General features: G+C 38.9%; 1 protein-coding gene across 2 annotated transcripts in view; it reads left to right on the forward strand.

Moving 5' to 3' along the window:
- Window positions 1-16,107, forward strand: part of CCDC34 (coiled-coil domain containing 34) — a 31,258-nt gene extending 15,151 nt beyond the window's left edge. Inside the window, exons 4-7 of one of the 2 annotated variants that reach the window (XR_008972782.1) lie at window positions 301-459; window positions 2,136-2,277; window positions 3,832-4,094; window positions 16,082-16,107. Coding sequence is in view for 1 of the 2 variants with exons in the window: in XM_057414432.1 (XP_057270415.1) it covers window positions 301-459; window positions 2,136-2,277; window positions 3,832-4,040 (510 nt within the window). In the remaining variant the exon portion in view is untranslated. Of the gene's footprint in view, window positions 1-300; window positions 460-2,135; window positions 2,278-3,831; window positions 4,133-16,081 lie in introns of those variants that run through there. The other variant, XM_057414432.1, reaches the window with a different exon arrangement.
- Window positions 16,108-16,473: the final 366 nt, after the last annotated feature.

Raw genomic sequence — 16,473 nt, forward strand, 5'->3', positions numbered from 1 at the left:
TTGTAATCAAGAAACTTCTTCTCAGTGAGGGTGACGGAACACTGGAACAGGCTGCCCAGGGAGGTTGTGGAGTCTCCTTCCCTGGAGACATTCAAAACTCGCCTGGACACATTCCTGTGTAACATTATCTAGGTGTTCCTGCTCCAGCAGGGGGATTGGACTAGATGATCTTTCGAGGTCCCTTCCAATCTCTAGCATACTGTGATACTGTGTAATACAATGAACTGTAGTACTCTTAAGAATTGCTTATTGAAATTACTGAAAAGTTTCTGTTCTGTTTATTCAATCTATTTCACGTAGGAAAGAAGGGAAAAGGAACGAAAGTTGAGCAAAGAAATGGCAGAAAAAGCCACAAGGGAGCTAGAAAAGATGCAGTTACAAGAAAAGGCTGAAGTAAAGTATAAAGAATGGTTAAAGAAGAAGAGAGCTGAAGAGGCAGAAAAGAGGAAGAAAGAGAAGGTATTGATCAACTAATAATTTATTTGGATGGAGTTACCTAAATACAGAATTATTAAATGTATTGGTTGATGAAATTGAGTAGAATTTATCAAATGGCAGTGTCGTACATGAAAAAGAACTTGTGTCGAATGGGCACATTTACATTACAACTTCTGAAAGGACGCAGGGGTACAGTCTGCAAAGCAAGATGCATAGTAATGCATTTTGGTTATTAGTCTACTGCAAACCACCTGCAATTGTACTTGGACCTATCGTATCTCAGGGTGACCCAGACAGAAAATAGGCAATTGCATATATGCACAATTTTCTCCCAGCACTGCTGTTCTATTACTATTACATTTGCACATATTTCTGATGAAAAGCATTTTTCTTTGTATCTGTCTGTACCAGTCTAATTCTAGGAGTTATAATTTTAATGTTATTTCATATTAATTAATTACCTATGTATTTTCATAGTGAGTTTCAAAAGACCTCTTACTTATTTTAACCTTCCTAAAGGACAGCCTTTGAAGTACTCTAGTTTACTAGAGCAAGTGCTCTAACAAGGCTATGCTTGCAGGAATCATCCAGAATTCCTCTGAAATATCACATATTGGTAATGATTATAGCTGAAAACTATGAAATGTGTGACCAGCTCTCTTATCTGTGAGGTTGATTGATTGGTTTATTTTAATTTAATTAACATTACAGTTTTATTTTTCAGTAGAATATGTAATATTATAGGAGTATTACACTACTGTTGTAGCTAAGTGTGGGGAGGATTATGGTGAGAAAAACTTCTCTATATTCCTCTTGACATTACAGCAGTTGTTCTTAAAGTGCAGAACACATTTGTAAGTATTTCACAAGTACATATAATAATTTATTTGGATTAACTTTAAAATACCATCAACTGTATCAGATCAATTTTCAGGCCTTAATTATATCAGTTTCTCAGTATCTTGAAATTTCCCATATAATTAAAACACACTTAAATATTCTGTACTGGTGGTGTTTATTTCCTTATTAACAAATTGATTCTGTGTCTCTGCTGAGCTCTAAAATGCAGAGCACAAGACTTTGAAACCCAAGAAAATGAAAGTCAAACAGATTTAAACCACGTGTGTTCTTTTTAGACATGTCTTCGTTAAGCAAGTTCTTATAAGCCATGTTCATAGTATCAGTTAAACTGAGTTTAAATCTAAATGCTGTGCCTAAATATATTAGTTTTACTCTTTTTTCTGATTAATGGTTCCCCAAGCCTGCTGCAGGCTTGGAGGGAACACAGTCATAGCTAACCCAGGGCTGCATGAATATGGGTAGATGAGAGAAAGAATGAGTGGCTGTCCCAGATGCAATAGCCTCTTTAGGCTAACTGCAGCGCAGTAGGCCCTGGTCATCTGCCCATTATGTTCAGAATACCTTCTGTATATAGTCTTCCAAAAGGTTTCTTAGAGTTTTTTCTCAGAGAAACACTGGATTAATGTGGAAGTTGGTTTGTTTAGGGTTTTTTTTTTCCTTTTTTTCCAAGACTTAAAGAAAAAAGAAAGTAACTCTTCTATTGTCAGGAAAATGTATTTGAAAACATTGAAATATACTTAGCAGTCTGGGAATCTGCAAAAGATGTATTTTACCATTTTGTGTATTTCGTACAGGGCTTTGTCTCTAAGTATCTTAGATTTTTGTTTTATTTCTAGGAAAGAGAAAGAGAAAGGGAAGCTGAGCTACAGGAGAAGAAAACAAGATCAGAGAAGATCTTTAAGGAATGGTTACATAATGCTAGAAATAAACCACGCCCTGTTTTAAATGGTTATGGCTTTCCATGTGGGAAGACTACAGGTTTGTATTTCTACGTATATGCCATGACTTAGGTTTGTGGTTCCTTCCCTCTAAACTTTTAATGTAAAATGAAGCCCATTTAAGATTTTCTTCCAGTATCTAATTTTGGCACACAGGAATGAATATCTCGTGGTGTAAATCAGAGAAGCTTCTACTCTGAGGCCCTTTGTACATTCTTGTAGCCCTTTGTGCTATTTGGGATGAAAATTACATAGTTTGAGAGAATAATGTGGCATACCAAATGATAACTGATTTTGATCTAATTTTTCTAATTTGGCATAAGAATCACTAGAATCAATTGGTGGTTCCTGTAAAGCAAATCAGTTACGTTAGAATGCTGGTAAAGTTAGTGTTTGTGTTACAGATGATGTGTGCCACCTTCTTACACCTGAATCCCCTTAGAAAGGAAGTGGTTTTTTGAGCTGGAAAAGTTAATAAGGGACTGATTAAAGTCCTGTCTGAAAAAGAAGAGTTGGGAATCAACCTTCATCCTTAGCTAGGATTTCCTTTCCATTTAGCTTTACACCTGGATCGTACCTTCTTGCCTTCTCTAACCCTATTCTTTTTTTTGTTTGAAAGGGAACTGTTAAAGAGAATGCTGTTGATAGTGGGGTGTTTTGTGAGTCTCACTTTATTTAGTACTTTCTGTCATCCCACATGGTACAAAAGCAGAAGAGCAGTACGAAATAGAATTGTATTATATGTTTGTGTGCTTAATTAATGCTTAAAATATATATATATTCTTTTGTCTATATTTTTTTAGAATTGAAATAATTGCTATTATCCAAATTGTCAAGAGAAAATATTTTGGGATCTAAATTCCAGCCTCTGAATGTTTAAGAAAAATGTGTCAAGCAAGTGGAGTTCTTTTGCTTCCATATGTTTATAAATGGTGATATACCTTGCCCTCATGTTTTGTTTTGGACCTTCATTACTTCCCCACAGCTGCAATCACTTGTTTAAGTGATTTCTGAAACAGTTCTCTACTCAGCTGTTCTCATGCAATAGAATGTGTTACAGACTGTTTTACCCAACCATGATGTATGCACTGAAGTTTCACTACAAATGACTGATGGGAAACATGTTTCTTCTGTTTCATTTCGTATTTTCTCATACTGCTTTATGGGCCCTGAGTTATTCATTGCAGGTTATTAATGTATACGTGGAAAATTAGTGTTTTTTTCTCCTCAGTAAAATGAAGAATAACAGACAAAGATGGAAAAATATATGAGCTTTGCATACGTGGTAGCAGGAAGTTTTATTTATAAATGCTTTGAAATAACGCAGAGTAGACATTTAAAGCTTTTACACAAATGATTAAGCATTATGAATGTTAAGCATCCAACCTGCTTATTATTTTAAATAGAGATGAAGAGTATTCCAGTTATTGGTAAAAATAAGAAAATAATTGAAATTGTATGATGTGCTTATGCTGTCTTCATCTGCAGGTGCTGTTGAAATCATTAGTCCAGATGATTACTATAACTGCTTGCACTATGAAGCTTGTAGTGTAAATAATAGTTTTTAGTTACATGTGTTTTCTAAACATTTTAGGGTGTGCTGATGGAAATCTGTATCCAGTTCCGGCATATTGTAATCCCATTCCTTGGAAACCTGTACATGTGCCTCCTCCAAAGGAAGACAGTGTTCTTACCATGAAGAAGAGACCTGTATCTTCTCAGTCATATGTGTCTTTGCCTATAGTAAGTTACAAGCCCAAGGACAAAGCCTGCGTTAGATCCTTGAGTGGAAAACAGTTGTAACAGAGAAAACAGAACTGTTCTTAGGATCTTGAGTGAACTGAACCAGAAGTATTAGTAAAAACAAAAAAGACACACACAAAAAGACCCCCAAGAAAGAAAGCCCCAAACCAACCAAACAAAACAAACACAAAAAAAAGAGAAAAAAAGGAAAAAAAAAACACCAAACCCTCAAATAAAAATAAAAAAAGCCCAACCTCAAACCAAAAGAATTCATATTTAGCCAATTGTAACGGGACTGTAGATCCATACCAATAAAATGCATGGGATTGTTTTTTCCTTTCCTCTTTTGCTGTTGAGTGAGTTCTTTTGTCTATGTGATTGTTCTTTGGGGCACCAATATTACTGGGTTATTTTAAAGGTGCTAATTAAAACAGACTTTAAAGCGATTCTTGGCTTAATCCTGAAGAAGTTCAAGACCTGTCTGCAATTGCAGGGCTATGATGTAATTGGGATCGCAGAGATGTGGTGGGATAGCTTACATCGCTGGGGAGCTGCAGTGGATGGCTGGCAGGCTTTTTAAGCCCGGGCTGGGTTAGCAATGAGGGGAGGGAGCAGAAGGAACACATCAAGTTTTGCTTGAGGACCAATGATTAGCTGAGACATAACAAGTCAAGATTAAAAAGGGAGACCAGGGTGGGCAGTGTTGTGGTGGGCATCTATTGCAGACCACCTGATCAGGAAGAAGTATGTGACGTTATTCAGGCAGTTGGAAGAAGCCTTATTCTTGCAGGCCCTGGACTCACAGGAAGACTTGAACTGCCCTGGAATCTGCTGGAAGGGCAATACAGCAGGCCACAAGGAGTCAAGGTAGTTTCTGGAGAGCACTGGTAGCTTCCTGACACAGCTGGTAGAGGAGCTGACAAGGGGAGCCACTTTACTAAACCTGATACGTACAAACAAGGGAGAACTGGTCAGGGACGTGAAGGTTTGGTGTAGCTTTGCCTGCAATGATAGTGGAGTTCAAGATCCTAAGAGGAGGGAATAAATAGTAGCAGGACCCTGAACTTCAGGAGAGCAGGTTTTGTCTTGTTGAGGAACGTGGAAGCATCCCATGAAATATGGTCATGGAAAGAATGATCCAGGAGAGCTGGTGATTTTCAAGGACTGTTTCCTCTAAGCTCCAGGATTGTTCATCTCAATGAGCAAAAAGTCAAGCATAGGCAAACAAGGAAGCATTGACTACAGTTATAGAATCATAGAATAGTTAGGGTTGGAAAGGACGTTAAGATCATCTAGTTAAATACAAACAGGAAGCATACATGAGGGGGTAGCAGGAGCAGGTGTCCCAGGTGGAATATAGATGCAGTGTGCAAGTGTGTGAAAATGGGATTAGGAAAGCCAAAGCCTATGTGTAGGTATATAATCAGCAAAAGGGAAATTAAGACAGATGTGGGCCCACTGCCAGATGAGCAGGGGCTTGGTGAAAATGGGAACAGAAAAGGCTGAGGTACTCAATACCTTCTTCACTTTTTTCTTTTTTCCTGGCAGTCTGCTGATTGACCTCAGAAATATCAGGTCCCAGAGTCCAGTGAGAAAAACTGGAGCAAGGAATACAACCTTGGTGTTGGTGTCCTTGGAACAATGTAGAGATATTCCAGCCGCTCCAGCCAATGAGCCGGCTTCATTTGGAGCTCGGCTCAGATGCCTCTATGCAAATGCCCGTAGCATGGGGAACAAACAAGAGGAATTAGAGTTGTGTGCATGTCTATGGGGGTATGATATAACAGGCATCACAGAAACATGGCGGGATGGCTCCTATGACTGGAGTGTTGGAATGGAAGGTTACAGGCTCTTTAGAAAAGACAGGCCTGGTAGGCAGGGAGGTGGAGTTACCCTTTATGTTAGGGATAGCCTGGAGAGTATGGAACTCTTGTCTGGGGACAGGTGAGCAGTCCACAGAGAGTTTGTGGGTCAGGGTTAAAGGGAGAACAGCTCTGGGAGACATTACTGTGGGGATCTGTTACAGACTGCCTGATGAAGAGGAACTTGTGGATGAAGCGCTCTTTGGACAGATAGGAACAGCCTCACGCTCACAGGCCCTTGTTCTCATGGGAGACTTCAACCACCCTGACATCTGTTGGAATGACGGTACAGCCCAGCACAAGCAATCCAGGAGGTTCCTCGATTGTGTGGAAGACAACTTCCTTCTGCAAGTAACAGAGGAGCTGACAAGGAGAGGTGCCGTGCTTGACCTCGTGCTCACCAACAGGGAAGGGCTCGTTGGAAATGTGATGCTCCAGGGCATCCTTGGATGCAGCAATCACGAGATGCTCAAATTTGTGATCCTCAGGACAGTGAGAAGAGTGTGCAGCAAGCTCACTGCCCTGGACTTCAAGAGAACAGACTTTGGCCTCTTCAGGAACCTGCTTAGTAAGGTTCCATGGGATACAGCCCTAGAGGGCAAGGAGGCCCAAAACTCTTGGTTAATATTCAAGAATCGCCTGCTACAAGCGCAGGAGTGTTGCATCCCAACCAGAAGGAAGTGCAGCAGGAGGGCCAGGAGACCTCCTTGGATGGATAAGGAGCTCCTGAGGAAAATTCAATTGAAAAAAGAGGCTTATAAAATGTGGAAGCAAGGACAGGCGGCCTGGGAAGAATACAGGGATGTTGTCTGGGAAGCCAGGGACAAGGTTAGGAAAGCTAAGGCCCAGTTAGAATTAAACTTGGCTAGGGATATGAAGGAGAACAGGAAGGGATTCTATAGGTACGTAGCGAATAAGAAACAGACTAGGGACAATGTAGGCCCCCTCAGGAAGCTCTTAGGAGAACTGGCTATGCAGGATTTGGAGAAGGCTGAGGTTCTGAATGACTTCTTTGCCTTGGTCTTCACTGGCAAAGACTCTGACTGCACCACCCAAGTCTTGGAAGGTAAACGTGGGGATTGTGAGAATGAAGACCTTGTGGGCCCACTGTAGGAGAGGATCTGGTTCAAAACCATCTTAAAAATCTGAACGTGCGCAAGTCCGTGGGTCCTGATGAAATCCATCCGCGGGTCCTGAAGGAGCTGGCAAATGAAGTTGCGAAGCCACTGGCCATCATATTTGAAAAATCATGGCAGTCAGGTGAAGCTCCCGATGACTGGAAAAAGGGAAATATAGCCCCCATTTTCAAGAAGGGGAAAATGGATGACCCGGGGAACTACAGACCAGTCAGTCTCACCTCTGTGCCTGGCAAAATCTTGGAGCAGATTCTCCTGGAAGGCATGCTAAGGCACATGAAAAGCAACAAGGTGCTTGGTGACAGCCAGCATGGCTTCACTAAGGGGAAATCCTGCCTGACCAATTTGGTGGCCTTCTATGATGGGGCTACGGAACTGATGGACAGGGGTAGAGCAGTTGATGTCATCTACCTGGACTTGTGTAAAGCGTTCAACACTGTCCCACACAACATCCTTGTCTCTAAATTGGAGAGACATCAATTTGATGGATGGACCACTCGGTGGATAAAGAACTGGCTGGATGGCCGCACACAAAGAGTTGTGGTCAATGGCTCAATGTCCGGCTGGAGACCAGTAATGAGTGGTGTCCCTCAGGGATCGGTGTTGGGACCGGTCTTGTTCAACATCTCTGTCAGTGACCTGGACAGTGGGATTGAGTGTGCCCTCAGCAAGTCTGCCGATGACACCAAGCTGTGTGGTTTGGTTGATACCCTGGAGGGAAGGAATGACATCCAGAGGGACCTTGAGCAGCTTGTGAGGTGGGCTGATGCCAACCTCATGAAGTTTAACCATGCCAAGTGCAAGGTCCTACACCTGGGTCGGAGCAATCCCAGGCACAGCTACAGGTTGGGCAGAGAAGAGATTCAGAGCAGCCCTGTGGAGAAGGACTTGGGGGTGTTGGTTGATAAGAAAATGAACATGAGCCGGCTTCAGTGTGTGCTCGCAGCCCAGAAAGCCAACCGTATCCTGGGCTGCATCAAAAGGAGCGTGACCAGCAGGTCGAAGGAGGTGATCCTGCCCCTCTACTCTGCTCTCGTGAGACCTCACCTGGAGTATTGTGTGCAGTTCTGGTGTCCTCAACATGAAAAGGACATGGAACTGTTGGAACAAGTCCAGAGAAGGGCCACGAGGATGATCAGGGGACTGGAGCACCTCTTGTATGAAGATAGGCTGAGAAAGTTGGGGCTGTTCAGGCTGGAGAAGAGAAGGCTGCGTGGAGATCTCATAGCAGCCTTCCAGTATCTGAAGAGGGGCTATAGGGATGCCTGGGAGGGCTCTTCATTAGGGACTGTAGTGACAGGACAAGGGGTAATGGGTTCAGACTTAAACAGGGGAAGTTTAGATTGGATATGAGGAAGAAGTTCTTTCCTGTTAGGGTGGTGAGGCACTGGAATGGGTTGCCCAGGGAGGTTGTGAATGCTCCATCCCTGGCAGTGTTCAGTGCCAGGTTGGATGAAGCCTTGGGTGAGACGGTTTAGTGTGAGGTGTCCCTGCCCATGGCAGGGGGGTTGGAACTAGGTGATCTTAAGGTGGCTAAAAATAACTAAAGTTGGGACCTCTGCGTACTACAGACTTAAATACAAGTGGAAGCCTGTTTTAATACTTGAAGGTAAGTTATTAAAGCTGACAAAATATGCAAAAGCTAGTATGAGAATACCAGTATATTCATCAGTTTAGCACATAGGGTGGATGCATAAACTGGTTTGATGCATTTAATTTCTACTGTCACCAAAATATCTAGGCTCACAGTGTCCGTGGTTAGTGTTTTCATGTTACTTCTGTAACAACGTGTAAATCGAGTGCCAAACATTTATGAATATGTAATATACAACATGAGTTATCATTATATTAGTTGATGAATGTCTGTGAAGAGTACCTGCCTTGCTGCAGCCTAGTATTTATAATAGGGCATACAGAGTAAAAACTGTTTATTTTTAATGCTGTATTTAACAGCTTATTTTCCTATTTATTCTAATACATAAATAAAGACACCTAACTCAGGTCTTATGAAAGGTATTAAAAAATCCTAGCAAGACCACTGCCATGATTTACTAGAATGTTCTCTTAATGCTGTTTACAGGTTATTTTCATATTCTAAAGTATATAAAGCCTTTGGTTCACTAAAGCTTGTTCGTGTTGTTTTTTTCACGGTGTTTTTTGTTTTGTTTTGGTTTGGTTTGGTTTTTTTGTGTTTTGTTTTTTTTTTAAGGCAGAAAGTAATTTTAGTGGCTTATGCACTATTCTCTTCTGTGTGTTTATTGGACATTAATTTTACTATGCACACTTAGGGGAAGCCTGTACTCCATAAAATACCCCAGTGTCAAACTGTTTCTTCTAAGTAGGAGAACATGGGCTTCACAGAATGAGTTTGCTCATTATCTTCAGATAATGAAGCTGTAGAACTCCATGCCTGGATTTTTCTATAAGGACCTCTGCAGAGGATTGATATGGAACTAGTGGATTAGTGGATTAGTTGTTAATCTCTCCATCTGAGAGATGTGGAGGTGTCCTGTGAGAGTCAGAAGTTTGACAATTGTGTAAGCTTCCTGAAGCTCATTAGTGTTTAGATAAAGGAATAGCATTTTTTTGGGGATATAGTTTACAAGGTTTTTTTGTGACTCTGGTTTAGTTGAAAAGCCATACACTATCATGTTAGTATTTTATCTAGTAAGTTTGTTGAAAGTGTGTGACCACCAGTAAGGTGTGTTGATGTAATTATCTCAGTGTATGTTTATGACTTTGTTTTTGTTTTAGCATTTATTTACTTGTAGTGACATGAAATGGCCTGTCGTGTGAAGACAGGCATTGATAGCATTTATATTAACAGAGTATGAAAGAATCTGTGGTTCGATTCTGCTTTAAGACAACATTTCTGTTGGCTTGAACAGTAGCAAATGGCAATTTAACAAGAGTTCCTGTGCTATCCCAAGTAGAGCTGGCCTTCAGGATTGCAGGTATGCACTCAGAGTGAGGAACTAAGGAAATCTTAACTATGTATTTGAATCGGAAATGGGAATATAGCAGTAAATGTTGAAATCTAGTAGGTTTCTTTCAGATGGCTCAGCCAGAATAATCAAACTACTTCCTTCAGAGATTTTAGAAATTACTAATAAATATCTAAAGCCATTATTCTTTTTTTTTTCTCCCAGAGATGATAGTGTTATTTTTTCTCCACCAAATTTTCTGTGGAAGGGTTTATCTTGTCTGCAGAATTAGAACAAAACTTTATTTGGAGACAGCTAGCTTTAAGTGGACTTACAACCCCTAAAATAGCAGCTTTAAGATGAAGCTTGTTGTAGCTTATCCATAGTCCTGTAAAAGTAGTTCTGTCCTAAATTACAAATAAGGTAGGTTTCTCCTGCCTTAGCTGGCGAGCTCATGAGTGCACATATTGGCTCCGATTCAATCAACATAATGGTTTTGTTGAGCTAAGAGGAGAAATATTGTTTGGACTTTTTCCAACAGGATATCAGCCACACAATAAAATGGTCTGGCCTTGTAGTGTGATTTAAGCTTGTATGATACAGAAAGCTAGAATTTCCTGCTGTTGTGGCAAATAATTAATTGTCACCATTCTTTTTCAGATGTTAGAAGGATAAAATCTTAACTCTTTGTTGTAGCTTAAACAGCATTCTGTAGTCTTTTGATAAGTTCTCTCCTGGATTGCCCTGTTTATGAAATTTCACAGTAGACCAAATTGCAGAATCTCAAATTACTCACTAGAAATAATCTAAGGTCTTGATGTCCATGCTGCTAAAATAATACAAGACTCAACCTCAGTGTATTTTGTGCCCTTGTTTATGAAAAACTTCTGGCTGTAAGATTTCATAGAATGCTTCAAAGTCCTGGCTGTTGCATCCTTCTAGGATTCACAGTCTTTCCTCCTCTCCATCTGCCAGTCATAAATAGATTGCCGCTTTCAGCCTCACTGTGAAGGATCCTACGAGCTCCTACGAGCTTTTACTGGTTTTGAAAATTACTGTGTAGGTGCTCTGTAAAGTAACATGACTTTCCAGTAGTTGACAGTGGACCTTCACACAGATATTTCAGGGTTGAAAATCTACAAGCAGTAAAGTGGGCCAAAAGAAATCTTAACAGACCATAAGATGAGTAAGACGTCATTATTATTTGTAGGCAGAATTGTATTCTTAGGAAGTAGCCCAGTTAATGTAACATAATGCAATTTCACTGTTGGGAGTTCTGTTACTGGTCTGGTATGGAGCCAAGTCTTCACCCGAACCCAATAATTGCATGAAATTCTAATAATGTCCTTGTGGGTGTAATATTTAATTATAAAAATAATTTCCTAATTTATCATTTTGAAAACCAGGTTGAAGAACAGTCTGTAGTCCTGATATAATTTTCATTGTGAGATTTTTATGAGTAAATATGGCAGATTTCACACTTCATTGATGTGGTCAGAAAGTGAGGGCTCCGCACTGCTATCCCCTAGGCAACATCATGGGCTGTGTTTAAACTCAGTAACAAAAAGGAAATCTGAGCACCCTGATCTAGTAAAGCATACAAACACTTGATTAACCTGAAATGTGTTAGGGAGATCACGGATAAAGCAGGGCTAAAGCAGTCATGCTTTCCTGGATTTGAGGCCCAGGACCTAAAGTCTATTCAGTTAGCATAGCCTTCATTTCATATAGAGCACTATGTCCATGTTTTTACATGTGTAGCTCATTTTATAATGACCTATTAGACAATTCTCTAAAACCGTAGTTAAATGAGAGTACATTTTTGCAAAATGAGAAGGCTTATTCTCATATCTGGACTTAAATATTTGTTTGGTTTAACTTTGTGACTCAAGCAGGGATTGATAAAGTTTAATTCACATTTGAGTTTGAATTTACAGAAATTTGGCAGAGTGGGTGATTCGAAAAAAAATGTGCTTGAAGTTCTTAATACCAAAATCTATTGAGCTATGCTGTGACCAGATGCGAGGGTGTATTTCATATATGTTAATGACATTGTTACAGAGGACTCAGGCTTTAGTTTATTTTACTGAAGTTGCAACTGAAATGATTTCAATAGTATTAGCGCTAAACAATGATAAGTGGTTAGCCCAGGTAAATAAATATCATAATAGGTGATTTTGAATGTAGGTTCTGTGGAAAGTGGGTCTCTTGACTTTCACAGGTAATTTGTTTCAACAGGCAAAGTTGTGTGTTTTGGGATCAAGGTAACAAGTTGTTAACAAGTAACCCAGAAACGTCAAAATGTTAATAGATGCTAGAATGTTTTCTCCATAACTAGTGTGACTAAACCAGAAAATCCCTACAAGTTTTATTATACAATGGCACCATATATGGTTGTACAGGTATGGAACCCATAATGTATAGGTTCTTTTTGTTAAGATGTTGATCAGGGCAAGAAGAAAGCTTTTTAATGTCCCCTTTGCACTGACATGTGTGCATCCATCTTTAAATAAAAGTTACTGAAAGCTATGTAGAATAGTTATCAGTACGCAGGAGGAAAGCAAGATGACTGTCATGTCAAAATTCAAAGAGCCCTTCAAAGATACTGATAAATCCACACTTCAGCCTTCGCTAACAAAATTGTGATCAAGTTATAAGGGATGGTTCCCAGGAATTCCTGTGTTGTTCTTGCTAAGCGAATGCACTAGTGTAGAGAGCTAACATCAGTGGTTTTATTTCCACTGTTCACAAGTGATTTCTGTCTCTGTTAGGATGTCTGTTCAGTTGAGCATAGCTAACAGAGCATGGAGTTAGGCAGTGGCAAATGTATAAAAGGACATGTTGGTAAAAAAAAATTTCCATACCATATGTAACTGCCAGGGATGTGGGAAACAAGGATGAAAGGCAGATGACAACTGAGGCTGCAGCTGTGAATGGGCAGAATGTGGTACCTGTGTTGCACTATTTATTTCACATGAGATAGAAATGTCTGCAGTGTTCAACTGGAACAAGTGAGTTATTGTGCTCATCTAACACTTTTTTTCTGTGCCACCCTATATGTCAGAGGTGTATCAAGTTAAGTGTGAATGACGACCACTTGAAGTACCTTCACCAGTAGAATCTGGACAGTGTGGTATTTATTGAGCTAAATGCCAAAGTTGTTGCATTTATATAGAGTTGAACATTAAAGCTTTTGGCTAGCACTTGTTTGTAATGTTCCAGGCTATTGCAGCTGACATAAACTGTATGAAACTTCCTTGTTTCCTTCAATCTGTGTGTACTTCACCCTCAGATGGCTTTCCAGACTTCCACTGTTTCATACCCATATATTTATACTGCTTGGAAGGGAAAATGGGAAGTTAAATCAGTTTAAATGTTTAAATGATCAGGTTAAATCAGTTTAAAGATTCTTGGTGCAGGGGAAGTGGGTAATGTGACCCCAATGAATTTGATAAGGAAAGTATTCTCATACTGGTTTAATGTGCTAATAACAGAAAAAACTACAGGAACTATAATTTGAAGAAACTCTCAGATCCAGGTGCTGCTGATGTTTTTTAATCCTTCTGGGACTTGGTGGTTTTTTTTTTTGATTTTTTTTTTTTTTTTTGGCCAAAGTTGTTCTTGAACTATATCTAAAATCCATGCTTTAATACTGACTGTGGAACTGTTTTCATGTCCATATTGGTTAAGCTGAACAGCTTTGAAAATTGGTAAGATTTTATGTAGTCTCGTGAATGTAGAAATGTAGGATGTGCTGATCACGTTTCATGAGATTCCAACATAAATCTGTGAAGAAACCTCCCTACTTTTTCTGTTATTTCAGGTGGTCTGGGGTTTAAACCACGACATGCTCATACATAAAATTGTTAGGTTTCTTCTAAGGCTGCTTCAGAGGTATAATATTTCAGGATTAAAATGCTTGAACAGGAGTAAGGGAACTAGGTTTCAACAGTATGCCTTTTAAAACTGCTGAACAGTGTCATTGCAATTTACCGTTAAGCCTTTGACACTTTTAAAGCATAATCTTGTAAAGCAGTTGAAATGTTTGGTATAGTCACTTCAAATATTAATCTACTTCCTGCCTAGTTCAGTGTTTTGAATGGTGATTTACTATTAATTTGCTGTCCTTGCCAATAAAGCTACAGAATTTGACCTAACACATTGCTGTTGAAACTGTTACGTTTTTTTATAAAATAATGTAAAAGTAATAATGATTTAGATCTGCTGGCCTAGAAAATAAGATATGTGAGTTTCAGTCTCTGATTCTCTGATCCATGAACTTTGATTTATATATGCAAGGTAAAATTCTTATATCAGAAGGGATTAAACATCTCCCGGTAATATGTTCTCATTTGACCACTAGGATACTCACCTGAATACCCGTGGGAGGAATGAATGGAAATTGCTCGTAAGCGTTGACTATTGGGAAATAAAGTGTTTTGATTTTTTTTTTCCAGAAGTTTTGTGAAAAATCTCCTTTAATAGTCTTATGTTTTATTTATAGTAACAAAAAAAATGTATCTCAAAGGTTACTATTGAGTGAACAATATTTTAGACTTTTGATCTTGGAAAAGAACAGTTTTAGCTTGGGTTTGGATGCTTTGAATTTGAATGATATTTTGGAGAAAGGATTGAGGTGGTAAAATGTAGCTCCTCTTCTGATGTTAAAACCCTAATTATTTTTACAACTGTGTCCCTTAGCATCTAAGTTACAGTTAAGATTTTCCTGTACATGGCTGGTTGTCAGGATACAAATGCATGGATGATGACTCATCGGTGCACTGCAACTCATGTTTCCCTCTGGGATCAACAAAGAGGCTAGCTAGGAAGAGAAATAGGATTAATAAACATTTTGATTTGTAATGCAAATATTGGAGTACTGTGCTATTGTTTCCTTGTAATTTTGTACATATTCCATTGTAAATTATGTTTAAGTCCTATATAAAAAAGTGTTTGCAATCTAGACATTCTAGGCCAAATCACTGGTAAACTAAAGGTACCTCACAAGCTAATGATACAATCTACAAAGTGTATCCAGGGCTTGGTTTGTTTTGTTCTTCCTTGTAATACTAAAAAGCATTTTTGTTCTATCTTGGGACTTTTTCAAGAGTAGAAACATGTATGAAATTACATTTTTATTTGCATAAAGATTTGAAATGTACTTCTCTCAGAGTCTCAATATATATAATATGTGTATTTTTATATATGAAAAACATTTGGTTAAGTTTTAGTGTTGCTTTGGTTTCTTAACACAAAAGGGAAGTGAATAATCATAAGTTTTTGAATCATGACCTGAAAAAGTAATACTTGTCTAGCTGTGTATGGTTTGTAGAATTGCACAGCATACTCTTTAATTAACACTGAGACGATATATAGTGGGTAAAGAATGCTGTCTTGTGATGAAATCAAAGAACTTGATTTAAAACTCCTGTGTTAGATATCTGACTCTGACTCTTTGTTAGACCTAGGACAAGCTATGTAAGTTCTCGCTGCCAAAGTCAGAGCATGTCTGAAAGCTACTAGCTTTCATAAATTAACACTTTTGATAGCCAGGTAAAAGCACGCATACGAAATAGAGTGTAGGAGGCTCGGTTACACAGAATAGCTGAGTAATAAGGGAGACTTTAAATTGTCTGGCTTTTTTATAATGGCTAACATGCACAGTATTACTTTAACTGCCCTGGTGATCCATTGCTATAAGAGGTACTGTCTCAAACAGATGCAATTAAATATTATCTAGAAACCAGCTCACTACATATTTTCCATGACTTTGTTTCAAATATGTTTCTATTTTTGCTGAAATGTTGTTGTTCTTGATTATGAGTTAAAGGCTCACTCCACTAGGCAGCTAAATTCACTTTGGCAATATGAACTTTTAAAAAGCTAAAAACTGTAATAAAAGCTTACTAGTAGAGCACAACCCAAGCTCAAAGAATGTCTGGAATTAACATTATAAGCCAGAAGAACTTGCCTTTTCAAAAAAAACAAAAACAAAACCCAACTTTGGCTATAAAGGAAATTATACCCAATTGTAATGCCCCACACTGCACAAAAAAAGTATTATGTACAGAGTAGTTATTTCTTAGTAAAAGTTTTTTCCTCTTTTACCAGCTCTAAAACATGGTAACTTTTCTCTACCCAAGTCCACCCGAAATCCCCTGGTAGTTTTTTAGGGGAAGGAAAAAACAAAAACCACAAGGCAAAAAAGCAACAACCACTGAACCAATCCCATATGAAACCTTGACTCACTGTAGCCTGAGGCATAGTTTAAGATCCAGGTTTTTGGAAAGACAAGTTCTTCCTGTTGCTGGGGAAGGGAGGGGAGAGATGAAAGTCTGTGTCACGGATTTCAAACGCAACTTGATTTGCAACATTGAGAGTTGTTTGCAGTTCTGTGTACTTTCAAGAGTGGTTTTAAGTGCTGGGTTGGTTTGTTGTTTTTTTTTCCTTAGGTTATGAACTTTTGATATGTCTCAAAGTGGGTGAATTTTGAGACATTGCCATCAGTTTAAATCAGAAAGACCTTTCCTAAAATTTCTCTCAAATAATTGGGGACAAAGGAAAAACATAA

The sequence above is a fragment of the Pezoporus wallicus genome, unplaced genomic scaffold (genome assembly GCF_028554395.1).
Source record: "Pezoporus wallicus isolate ANWC-B61680 ecotype Strahan unplaced genomic scaffold, APGP_CSIRO_Pwel_v1 contig_5967, whole genome shotgun sequence".
NCBI classification, from domain to species: domain Eukaryota; kingdom Metazoa; phylum Chordata; class Aves; order Psittaciformes; family Psittacidae; genus Pezoporus; species Pezoporus wallicus.